Source organism: Notolepis coatsorum (assembly GCF_963971535.1).
Source record: "Notolepis coatsorum genome assembly, chromosome: 5".
NCBI classification, from domain to species: Eukaryota; Metazoa; Chordata; class Actinopteri; order Aulopiformes; family Paralepididae; genus Notolepis; species Notolepis coatsorum.
Window position 1 is genome coordinate 187,805,185 of NC_140169.1, and position 12,887 is coordinate 187,818,071.

Here is a 12,887-nt window from a genome sequence, read left to right on the forward strand (position 1 = left end):
ACATGTCCTTGTATGTGCAAGCTTACTTGGCAATAAAGACTTTTCTGATTTCTGATTCTGATTCAATGGCATAAAATTTCAGAAAACAAGTGACATACTGTATGACTGTATGAGGTGTCACTGTCAGCATGACTAATGAACTAGCTGACCTCCCTGTACTGTCTCTATTCTTGCAGCTTTAAAAACGTGTAACTGCTGTGATCGACGCACGAGGAAAACCTACAGACCGCTGTGATCGACACAAGAGGAAAACCTACAGACCGCTGTGATCGACGCACAAGGAAAACCTACAGACCGCTGTGATCGACGCACGAGGAAAACCTACAGACTCACACAAGGATCTGGTCTAAGAAAGACGTGTGGTACGAGTCCCTCCTCAGAGCTCCCAGAGCCCTGACCTCCTGCAGTCATGTCGGGGAAGGAGCGCAGCAGCCCGCGCCACCGGCCCTGGTCCGTCTACCGGGCCAACACCTTTGATCTCTCTGCCGAGATGATGGGGCTGACTCTCGCAGGTAACCACGGAACCAGCTGCCATGGCAACCCGTTTGCTTCACTGACGTAGAAATGGCAGAGGGGTTAATATATTCTTTTTCGTCTCTCTGATCCTGTCTCTCCCATTGTTTTGGGGCAATCACGTCTTTTTTATTTTTTTTATTTGTTGTCAATAAACAATAATTTGTGGAATACAGACATACCCCCCACCATCCCATCCTGAGGACCTGGAGTTTTAACACAAAGCTATTAGTGCATCACATTTCACGTTCAGATGTCTCAGCTGCTGGTTGACACATAACACGACATTGTCTTAATTCACTGTATGAATATAGACATTGTGTGGACATTTCTGAATGAGTGGCATCAAGGAATGTTACACAAACTGTTGACAGAGTGAATGCGGTGGTCTCCGTTGTACTGAAACCAATGTCCCTTACCTGTCCCTCCATCCATCCTGTAGGCAACAGCCAGGACCCGGACGAGCCCGTGCTGGAGTTCAGTCTGGGTGAGTCACTGAGTTCTCTAGTAGAATCTCCCTGGAATGAGCAGGCGTGTCATCATTGTGTGAGGAGGGGTTAGTGTTGCAGCCGAACTACATGTTTGGATCACAGAGTAACAAACTGTGTTAATGTCCCGTCTCCCAAGGCCAGGATTAGTAGTCTACTATTAACCCTTTCACTGCCGCACTACCAAAAAAAACGGTTAACCCGTTCACTGCGACGATACACAGAAGGTTAACCCTTTCACTGCCACACGACAGTCGGTTGTGTGATAGTAAAGGGTTAACCTTCTGTCGTGTGGCAGTGAATGAAGGGTTAAATGAACATTGTTACTCAGCTGATAGAGTTGTGCCCTTCCTGATGACTTGTGAGTCGCTTTGGATAAAAGCGTCAGCTAAATGACTAAATGACTAAATGTAAAGGTAAACGCCATTACTATTTCTAATCTCCTCTTCTGAACGTTCTGTTGCCCACCACCAGCCTGCAGTGAGCTGGTCACCCCGGCGCTGGACCGTAAGCCCACCAGCTTTGTGGCGGTGAGCTGCACCACCCCCCCTCAGGCCTTCTGGACCAAACACGCTCAGACAGAGATCATCGAGGTACAGCACAACCAACCTCTTTTTTCCACCTCGCTGTTGCACCTGCTGGTATTCCGCTGTGTGACCTGTATCTTCCTGTTGAAAGAGAGTTATTTTTTCTATGTTCCATTATACGTTTTTCTTTCTCTTTCTTTCTTTCTTTCTTTCTTTCTTTCTTTCTTTCTTTCTTTCTTTCTTTCTTTCTTTCTTTCTTTCTTTCTTTCTTTCTTTCTTTCTTTCTTTCTTTCTTTCTTTCTTTCTTTCTTTCTTTTCTTTCTTTCTTTCTTTCTTTTTTTCGTTCTTTCTTTCAAGTTTCAAGTTATATTTCGTATGGCTTATCGCGTCCCGCTCAAGCCTATTGAGATACCCCTTATCTCCTTGTACCTACTGTACACCACCACGAACACAACTTATACACCCACACCTGACCGGGTCCCGCCTCTATGGAGGCGTAGCCTATAAGACCATGGCCCTGGTCACCAAACACCCTTCCTCTATTTTCGTTCCATCATATTGGATGCAATGCACCTTATGTAACTAGTAGTATGAAAAAGATTGGAGGAATTGCGTAATGTTGAAAGCTTAACGGAGGTTGCGTGACCCTGGCATCTTCGAGGCATGTTTCAGCGACACAACAGGCCTATGTTGATGTTCCTCATCTGTCGGCAGCCAGATCAAGGTGCAGCGTACAAGGTTGGCTATCGAGCCGGGTTGGACAACGGTGAGCCCTGTGTCATTAGGCACGAGTATTAGTGTTAGTAATGCTGGGTTGTTGTTACACAACCATGTTGTGTGTCGGCGCCAGGGGGGGATGGTTTGGTGAACGTTCACTGCGGTGAACGGGTTCCAACCGGTCCTGCAAGCGTGCTGTTAAACAACTAATGCTAGCTACATGCTAATACTAATGCTACATGCTGAACTCTACTGCTACGCTGTTCTAATGTCTCCGCCGTGAGATGTTGTCACTTCTCCCTCCTCTTGCCCGGTTCATCAATGAAGGTCAGTCGGTAGCTGATGTGGGGGTTTTGCTGAGTCCTATTTACCTTTTTACGGGTAAATGGGTTGACAACAGGGTAGGCCGTGGCTAGGTAGCCTAGCCAGGTACGTTACCTTTGTGTTCCGGCGGGGTCTGTTGAACGGTGTCCCCATCTGGGAGCCGATGCGTGAGCTCGGCGGTGTAGCAGTAGAGCTATACTACTGCAGGATGGGACTTAACGGCGGGTTAGGGCTCAGCTGGCTAGTTCCTATCCACATTGGCGTCGGGTAGTGGGGCTATGGGTCCAGCCGACATTGTAAACATGTTGCGTGTTGTGCGCAGGCGGTTGTTGATCTGGGTTCCACATCGCCTCACGCTAGGCTGTAGTAGTGTAGGGGCTACTGTTTTGTTCTGTCACTCTGCTATGAGAAGGTCTGTCTATGCTACAGCTTTCTCTCCTCTCAACCATGCATGCTGACGGTCAATCGGTGTCTATTGGGGGAGTATGCGGGGGGGGGGGGGCTTTGTTTACCTTTTTTGGTAAATGGGCTAAGCTAGGGCTGGTGTGCTGTTGTGAATATTTTGAATGAAGGCGGGACTAGTTCGCTCTGGTCCACCTCCCCTTAACGTTGTGTATATGGGTTTGCTCATTCTACAGTATTTTGTGGTTTAGTTCTTTTATTCATTTAACCCTTTCATGGTGCACACCACAGTGGAGGTTGCTGTTTGCAACCACCAATGGTGCTCCGTGTTAACATCAGTCCTTTGCTTTTGACATATTGAAACAGTGCCCCGCCCGGCCGACGCCATGGGTGGGTCGGCCTGGCGAGTGGCTGGTGGGCTGCTAAAGCCTGTACCGCCACGGTATGGAATTGGCAGCGATTAGAACTGTGTTCGAATTGCTGTTTTTTCTATAAAAAAAATGGTGTCTGGTGGCGGGGCCTTGAGGGCCAGCCGACGTCGACACATCGCGCAAGGTTGTTGACGTTATTAGCTTTGACCCAGCCGCAAGCTATAACCGCTCAGGGTTCCCCTCTCCGCAGGGGATTTTGGTCTTCTGCTGGAGCGTGGGCGGTATTGTCCTAGGCCCCACACCGCCTCACCCCAGGCCTCACACCGCGCAGCCAGAAGAAGAGAGAGCATGGCCTCGTCAGCGGCGATGACGAGGCCCTCGACAGGTGGCCATGTTTTCCCCCGCCGGAGGTATCCTGGGCGTTGAATCGACAGGTGTCCACAAGGCCGACAGCCTTGGCGGCCGAGGGATCGGCCATGTTGGATGGGTTCGGCTTGAACAACAAGCCGTCACCGTCCTGCCGCGAGCAGCCCGCTCTCCGATCACTCCCTTCCCCAACACCAGCGGAAAAAGTGGGCTCTGATTGTTTCCTTTGGCTGCGGGCCGCGTGCCTTCGTTGAAGCGCGGGCGGCCCCACTTTTCGCTTCTCATGGGGACAGGGGCTGACACCCAGTTGATGGCTGAGCCTGGGTCTGTCCATGAGAATGTTGTGCTGTCAAGCGGCTCCCACACCATAAGCTGTGTTGGTTGAGCCTGGTGTTACGTCTGTCAACTATGAGTGTTGTCAGCAGGGGGGCTCGAAACCTTTTGAGGCACACAGTGCGGGCTTCCCCGGCCTCGCCTTCGCCAGGCCAGGTATCATGTTGGTGCCTCCCACTCCTGAAAGATTGGCAGTGGTCTCGCAGGCACGCGTGATTTGGGTGGTAGTAATATCACTGCAGGGCTACGGTGTGTAGGAACCCATGGGGTCCTTACACCTTGCATGTCCGGCTGCAGAACAACTCCTCAGCATGTTCTGGAGGGGTGTTCAGTGGGGGGGCTTTTTTCACCTAGAAAGCCCCCCGTATCAAACCGGCCCTTTCTGTCGGGGTCCCCCCTTGGGTGCGATTGCCTCATGGGTGGTGTCAGGGTCAGATGTCCCGACACGGAACGCTCTGCTCGCACGGTTCCAGGGTTGGCTACGCACAGCGGGTGGGACCGGGCCAACTATCAACAGTTCCTGGCGGACCTGCGCCACATGGCGGCGGGTGCGTTGGGAGTGTCATCACATATGACTACGGCAGTACCATATGTCGAGGTGGATGGAGAGAACGCTGAGGCGGGGACTTGTGTTTACACAACCCCACCCGTTTTCGGGTTTGGTACAGACCCTATTGTCAGGGTCTCCAGCAGTGACAGCTCTGGTCAACGAGATCCAATCTCTGTGGACGAAGCAAGCCATCGTCGTGGCGTTCTCCTCCCGGTGTTCTCTGGTGCCTGAGAAATCGGGAGGGGGGGGTGTCAGACCCAGGCTGGACCTGTCCCATGGGAAGGTTCAGCATTTTTTGGATCGTCTCCTACCTGTTGAACACTGTCAGGTGGGGGTCTGGTTCTCCTCCATAGACCTGTAGGATGTGTATGTGCATCTCCGATCTTCCATCCTAGGGCTTACCTACGCTTCCTTTGCAGGGTTAGCGTATGAGTACCAGAGGCTGCCGTTCGGTTTTCTCTGGCTCCCCGCATCTTCACCAAGTGCGTGGAGGCCGCACGGGGGCCTCTGCGTCGTCAGGGGTTACGGAGTGTATTCTGCCCTGACGACGTTCGGGTCCTTCGCGGTCAAGGTGGATCGTCAGGTCTCGTACCAGGCAGGTCCCTACCAGCCTGGGGTTGCTGTAGACTGGAAGTAGAGTACTCCTCTTCCCAGTCAACGGTTGGAGGGCTATGGGCATCCCTCTCAGAGCGTGTTGTCAACACGCTTGGGAGGTTCCGTCCTAGGACGGTTACGGCGCTGTCTCACGTCACGTTTTTCACCGACGCCTCCCTCTCTGGTGACGCGTCGGGCCAACGCAGTAGGGGGCAGCTGGCAAACCATGCTGCCCGGTCTGCGCTACGTTCAATGTGTTGGTGTTGAAAGCGGTCCTTCTGGTCCTCAAACGGTGTTGATCAGGACAGACAATACGACGTCAGTGTCGTGTATCGACAGACAGGGAGGAGTACGCTCCCCCCGTCTGCACCAGGCGGCGGGCGGCTGGCTATGGGCGTCCTCCATCTGCGCGGCCTGAGGGCTCCCCACATCCCCGGCAGGGAGAATGTGGGTACAGGTGTACTGTCGCGGGGCGGTCCTCATCCTGACGGGTGGGGATTACGTCCGGACATAGCCAGGCAGGTCTGGGACCGATGCCGTGTCGCCTGGGATTCTTCCCCATACATCTGTTAGGTCAGTTGTTGGGACGGGTACGTTGAGGGGCGCAGGTTCTTGATCCTGATGGTGTTACCATCCGGAATGCGCATGCTCCCTCCACTGTCGCGCTTACGCGGGCAGATGGCGTATGTTCCAAGTGTGGTGTAAGGCGGGGGGCCGGGACTCAGTCTCCTGCCCCCTGGATGCTGTCCTTAGTTACCTCCAGTCTCTCCTTGATAGACTGTCGGCTTCGACGGTGAGGGTATATGCAGCAGCTATATCCTCCTATCATGAGGGATTTGAGGGGATGTCTTGTTCAGCCACCCTCTTGTGAAGCGTTTCCTGCTTGGCGCTCGACGCGTTAAGCCAGTGCAACGCTCCTTGGCTCCGACTTGGGATCTTCAATTGGTCCTCGGTCGGTTGTCCTTGGCCCTGTTTGAGCCACTCGAGCAGGCGCCGTTGGAACAGCTGTCGTTCAAGACCGCGTCCTTGCTGGCCGTCACCTCCGCTGACGCGTGGATGTGCTTTGTGCTCTCTCGGTACGTGACAGGTTTCGTTCTCTTATTGGAATGTTGTATGCTCATCCCAGAGCTTCCATTCTTACCAATTCTGATAGATCTGACTCCTTCCCACTCCATCGCGGCACCCAACAAGGATGTTGTATTAGTCCCTTACTGTTCAATTTAGCCCTCGAACCCCTGGCTATCAGTATCAGGAGTCATCCCAACATCACAGGAATAAAGTTGGGAAAGAATGAGAGCCGTATTTCGCTATATGCGGATGATGTGGTCCTGTATCTTGCTGATCCTGCCTCCTCCGTCCCATGCCTCCTAGATTTAATCAGGCAGTTTGGTACTTTCTCTGGTTACTCTATTAACTGGGAGAAAAGTGTGTTCATGCCCATCTCAGGGAGCCTAGACTCTTCCTTTACTGACAGCTTACCCTTTAAAATAGAATATGACCACTTCACCTATCTGGGAGTAGTTATACCAAAGGATCCCAAACTCCTATTTAAACTGAACTTTGGTGAAATGGTCTCAAAATTGAAGAAAAATATGGAGAGGTGGAGAATTTTGCCAGTGTCTTTGGTGGGGCGTGTGAATGTCATAAAAATGGTGGTTCTCCCCAGGTTCCTTTACCTTTTTCAGAGCGTGCCTATTTTTTTGACTGCCTCTTTCTTTAAACAGATAGACACTATACTTCTGCCATTTGTCTGGGGCTATAAAGCACATCGTATTTCAAAAGCACACTTGCAGAAGCCAAAGCATATGGGGGGGCTGGCCCTGCCGGTATTCCAGCACTACTACTGGGCTGCTAATGCAAGGGCCATGACCTTCTGGCAAGATTACTTCATAGGTGATGCTACAGTAGCCATGGACGCCCCCAGGTGGCTAGACATGGAGGCGCATGTGAACCTAAAAAGCTCTCTTCCTGCAATGTTATTTTCTAAGTGTGATACGATTAATAAGATGGCTCTCAACAATTTTATCCTTCGGAACTCACTGAGAATATTGAGTCAAATCAAAAAGGTTTTCAAAGTACCTTCAACCTCGGCATATGCTCCAATATGTGATAACCATAATTTTCCCCCTGGTCAATCTGATATTGTTTTTTCATTATGGAAGGGAAAGGGACTGGCCACTATTAAAGATCTATATGTTGATCGTCACTTTGCCTCATTTAACGAACTTAAGTCTAAATTTAATCTTACAAGCTCACACTTCTTTCGTTACCTGCAGGTTAGAAATTATGTCCGCAGTAATATCCCAGACTTTGAGACATGTCCTGCTGATTACCAGTTTTATAATCTCATGAGCCGATCACCAGTTTCAAAACACCTGATCTCTGATTTTGTTTCATATTTCTCTGTCCAATCTATGGCTTCCTCCGACCACATTAAAGATGTATGGTCCACAGAGCTTAGTATGGAAATCTCTGATGAGATGTGGGAGGAGGGACTTAGCAGGATACATAAATGTTCTATTAATGCCAGAGTCCAACTTATACAGTTTAAAGTGGAAATGAAGCAGTGCGATAAATACATATTCATAGCATCACATTAGTATTTAGATAAGCCACAGAAGAAATCACGTTATAAAAATAAGCAGTTTCTAAGAAAAAACGATTTGTTGTGTGCATTTCTGAAGCATTTAGCATTATGGGCGCGGCCATTTTGTTGCTGACGTCATGCCACTGGTTGGGTGTATACACGGCTGGTTAGCTGCCTATAGTGAATGGGTCAGTCAGTAAATAAAATGTTGCCTACAAAACAACGGGACCGCGGTGGTTCTGTTTGTATTGCTCCTGGCTGTTCAAACTAATTTTACCATGTGAGAGAGAGGAAAGTTGGTTAATTTCCACAAACTACCAGTGAAAAAAACAGTGTTGTTGTCACGTTGGCTCAGGCTGGCTGCACTCAGGCGGCGTGACCAGCCTGTTGGACAGGGAAGGAGGATCTGCAGCGAACACTTCATTGCCTCGGATTATGTTGTTGGGGTGGGATGTTTGTCCAGAAGACCACTAATCAGCTGAAGCCGGACGCGGTTCCCTCAGTCTTCGACAGACAGACCGGCGTTAGCTCTCGGGAGCGATCGCTAGCTAGTTGGCACCAGCCGGGGACCGGAGTTAGCTCTCGGGAGCGATCGCTAGCTAGTTAGCACCCGGGAGCGTCGCGGAGCATTCAGCCTGCTGGCTACACAGCTTGTCGGTGTGCTGGAACCTCGGCAAGCTAACGGTAGCTGGCTACATAGCTTGTCGGTGTGCTGGAACCTCGGCAAGCTAACGGTAGCTGGCTACACAGCTTGTCGGTGTGCTGGAGCCTCTGCAAGCTAACGGTAGCTGGCTACACAGCTTGTCGGTGTGCTAATAGCCTCGGCAAGCTAACGGTAGCTGGCTCCAGGGTATTAGCACATCAACAAGCTGCTGGAGCTCCCGACGCTCGGCTGGTTGAAGTGGATCTAGGTAGCCAGCAGGCTGAATGCTCCGCGACGCTCCCGAGAGCTAACTCCGGTCCCCGGCTGGTGCCAACTAGCTAGCGATCGCTCCCGAGAGCTAACGCCGGTCTGTCTGTCGAAGACTGAGGGAACCGCGTCCGGCTTCAGCTGATTAGTGGTCTTCTGGACAAACATCCCACCCCAACAACATAATCCGAGGCAATGAAGTGTTCGCTGCAGATCCTCCTTCCCTGTCCAACAGGCTGGTCGCGCCGCCTGAGTGCAGCCAGCCTGAGCCAACGTGACAACAACACTGTTTTTTTCACTGGTAGTTTGTGGAAATTAACCAACTTTCCTCTCTCTCACATGGTAAAATTAGTTTGAACAGCCAGGAGCAATACAAACAGAACCACCGCGGTCCCGTTGTTTTGTAGGCAACATTTTATTTACTGACTGACCCATTCACTATAGGCAGCTAACCAGCCGTGTATAACCCAACCAGTGGCATGACGTCAGCCATGACGTCAGCAACAAAATGGCGGCGCCCATGTTGAAAACAGGGATATTATATTTGATTTTTCAGACAAATAAGATAGATTTCACATTTGATTATAGAACCCTGTCTTACACAAGGTACACAACAAACAAACTAGGATCACATTGCTCACTGCTTCATTTCCACTTTAAGGTCATTCACAGACTACATTACTCTAAAACCAAACTGCATAGAATCTATCCCTCTGTATCGCCTATCTGTGATCGTTGCATGTCCGCAGAGGGTAATCTTTCACATATGTTTTGGTTTTGTCCCAAGCTATTTAAGTACTGGGTAGACATTTTTGACTGGTATACCAAGGCGTACAAAAGAGAGATTGCCCCAGACTGCCTTCTAGCTTTACTCGGCTGTTCAGCTAACACTGCAGAATTACCTTACAATGAGCAGGAGGCCCTGATGTTTGGTATGGCTGTGGCCAAAAGAATTATCCTGAAGGAATGGAAAGACACGTCGTCTCCAAATTTTAAAAGATGGCTCACTGAGATGGTCTCCTCTCTGCAGCTGGAAAGCATTCGTCACAGTAGGTCTGAGACCTTGAACAAATTTGAAATGATATGGGGTCCCTTTTTGGAATGCTTAGCTAGAACATAAGTGCTTCTCAATGTCCTCTTGTGAATTTTCTGTACTATGTATTGGTGTTGTTTTTCGATACCACAGGGAAAAAGGTTCAATCTTAAATTTATAATTTTTTTTTGATAGGTTTTGCTTCTGTTGCTGGCTGGTTCTCCTCAGCTTCTCTCTGGTACTGTAGGAGAGGATAGATATGGCACTTTTGAAACCCTTTGTTTATCTTTAGATCATACATTTGGAAATAACTGTTCATCTCACTTCAATCGTTTTTTTTTGCAGAGCATGGTGTTTTCTCAGGCAGACAGATGTAAACACTGGTCTGTGTTGCATGTGCCTGACGGGCTGAACTGTTTGTATTGCAGTCATGTTCCGACTTAACTGAATGCACATGTGTGTGTGTGGACTGCTGTACTATTGCGGGTATTGAAGTGAACAATGCAACTTCCTTTTTTTTTATTTTATCTTTTTTTATAAATGATTAGGTGTCGATATTTCGGGAAATTAGTATTGAAACAGTTTTGGGTGTTCAGAATCGATATGTCGATTTTTCGATATTTTCGACAACACTACTATGTATGTGTGTATATATATATGTATATATATATGTATGTGTATATATGTCAGAGAATCAGCCCCTTGCGTCCTTAGTGTATAGCATATGACATGGTGTATGTTTGTTCATTGATGTGACAGTGTCTGGCAACATACTGTTTGTGTTCTTTTTATTTATTTTTTATTTTCTTTGTGTTTGTGATTTGTCTTGATGTGTGTTTGTGAAACTATAAAAGCTGAAAATAAAATATTATAAATATCCGGAGTTCTTCCGCTCCAGGGATATTGTGGTTCAGGCGTTTCATCCGCCTCCTCACGGTAGTGAGTTAGATGCGGGCCTTCACCTGTCATGTCCGGTCCGTGCTTTGGGAATTACCTCAGCCGTACTCAAGACCTAGGGGTCACCGTTCAGATTTTTGTCTGTCACGGTGGTTCTCATGCCGGTAAGGCACTATCGAACAACGCCTGTCCCATTGGTTGTGCGAGGGCATCCTCAGGCGCCTAAGGAAGTTCCAAGTCAGTCAGAAGATCCTTAAGAACTTCTACTCATGTACAATAGAGAGCACCCTGACTGGCAACATCACCTCCTGGTTTGGGAATAGCACTGCACAAGACCGTAGCAGACTACAAAGAGTGACGCGTTCAGCCGAACGCACAATTGGAGGGGGGCTCCCCACCCTCCAGAACATTTACAACAAGCGGTGCAGGGGCAAGGCTAAGAGAATCATTAAGGACTCCAGTCACCCGAACAACTGCCTCTTTGAACTGCTGCGGTCAGGCAAGCGATACCGGAGTCTCAAGGCGAGCACAGAAAGACTCAGAAGAAGCTTCTATCCCCAGGCCATCAGGCTGCTCAACGAACAATGAACACTACACAACAACCATCAAACGCACATAGCACACACATCCACACGCACACACTCACTTTAAACAAACACACTGTAGCACCCACTCCCCACACTTTATAGCACACACTTGTAACGCCCCCCCGGTTGCTGCGCCAGCCGGTGGACTAATTCAGGTGGCGCAGCTCTTGTGTTTATTTATTAATGTGTTTCATGTGGTCCTTATCAATCTGTTGTCTGTACATTTGATGTCTGTCTTATCTGTGATGTTACACTCCCTGGTCTAAATGTCTTCCCTATCTGTGTTGGTTTTGTGATCTGGTCAGTGTTGTGTTTGTGTGTATTTATATTTCAACTTGGTAATGTTGTGTGTCACTCTGTTTCCCCAGCTGAGTCTAATCACCTAATTACCCCCCTGTGTCAATCAGTGTCTGTATATATGCCTGTTACTTCCTGTCTTCCCTTTCGCGTCATTACTCTGTGTTCCCTGGTTCCAGTCGTGTTTTGCTCATATTTCAAGATTCAACACCTGCCTCCTGTCTATCCTCTGCTGGTCTGCGCTTGGGTTTTACTCTGTCCACCACCGTCATGTCTAATCGTAACACACACTCACTTTAAACAAACACACTGTAGCACCCACTCCCCACACTTTATATTTATTGATAAAGGATTGCACTACAACTCGTACACCTTACTGTAAATTGTACCTAAATTGTACCTCATCCCATTTCTGCTTTGCACTATATAGTATTGTATATTAGTACACTGCATAGTATTGTATATTATATGGTAACTCAGTTACGTCTATTCTGCATCGAACATTGTACATATGTCTATACTGAACACTGTGACCTCATTTTCTACTTCTAATTTACATGCTATACTATGTTATTGATACTTATCTTGTCTAGCACAGTCTCTGGAGCGTAACAGTAAAGGGGTCCCCACACGGCGAGCGATTTTAGCCAGGCGACCGATTTTTTTAGCGAGCCGACCGGCAGAATTGTATCGCCTCCATTGTTATGAATGAGAGAACCCACACGGCAGGAGATTTTGAAGCGACAGTCGCGCAGATATTTCTGTCGCCTCGCTAAATATCGCCTCGATCCTATTTTTGGAGGCGACGGCACAAGGACAATGAGGAAATAACATGACTTCTACAGTAGAAGTACTGCAGAAGTTCTACTGGTGTATCATTTGTACACCTTTAATGTATCAATACATTCATTGATCAATCTACGTATTATTACCATGCTACATAAGGTTATGTTCATTATTATTAACGGGAACAATTTAAATAAATAACGTTAGTTTGAGAAGCTATAGAGTGGCCGCTTGTCATTAACTAATAAATGAACAATGCGCCACGATGCACCTACTAGTGTTTTAATACTCGGGTAACAAAATAAGTTGTGGATGTTGACAGTTTAATGTCCAGGCTGCAGCTGATGTAGTTTGTAAGGTTTATTGTCCAAAGAAAATTATGGTTGATAACAAAACAGTTTGCGTCTTCCGTGAAAAAAAAACATTCTCTTTCAGCAGCTGCATAACATTACTTGTCCAATCGGTGGTAATGAACGTATCGTAGCGACCAGGCATGCAGTAATGTCAGAAAGAATGAGGAGAGGTTGTATTCGTATATGGTGGTTTAATTCCAGCTCAATATGGGTTTTACAGGTTAATACTCTCTCGTAACGCACAACACAGCT

The 12,887-nt window shown here is 48.3% G+C and overlaps 1 protein-coding gene across 3 annotated transcripts in view; it reads left to right on the forward strand.

The window, feature by feature from the left end:
• The first annotated feature begins 219 nt into the window (after positions 1 to 219).
• Positions 220 to 12,887, forward strand: part of inpp4aa (inositol polyphosphate-4-phosphatase type I Aa) — a 66,440-nt gene continuing 53,772 nt past the window's right edge. For all 3 annotated transcript variants that reach the window (XM_084314478.1, XM_084314477.1, XM_084314479.1), the window contains exons 1-3: positions 220 to 512; positions 956 to 1,000; positions 1,476 to 1,594. In XM_084314478.1, the coding sequence (XP_084170604.1) occupies positions 410 to 512; positions 956 to 1,000; positions 1,476 to 1,594 (267 nt within the window). In that variant the 5' untranslated portion in view covers positions 220 to 409. The remainder of the gene's footprint in view (positions 513 to 955; positions 1,001 to 1,475; positions 1,595 to 12,887) is intronic.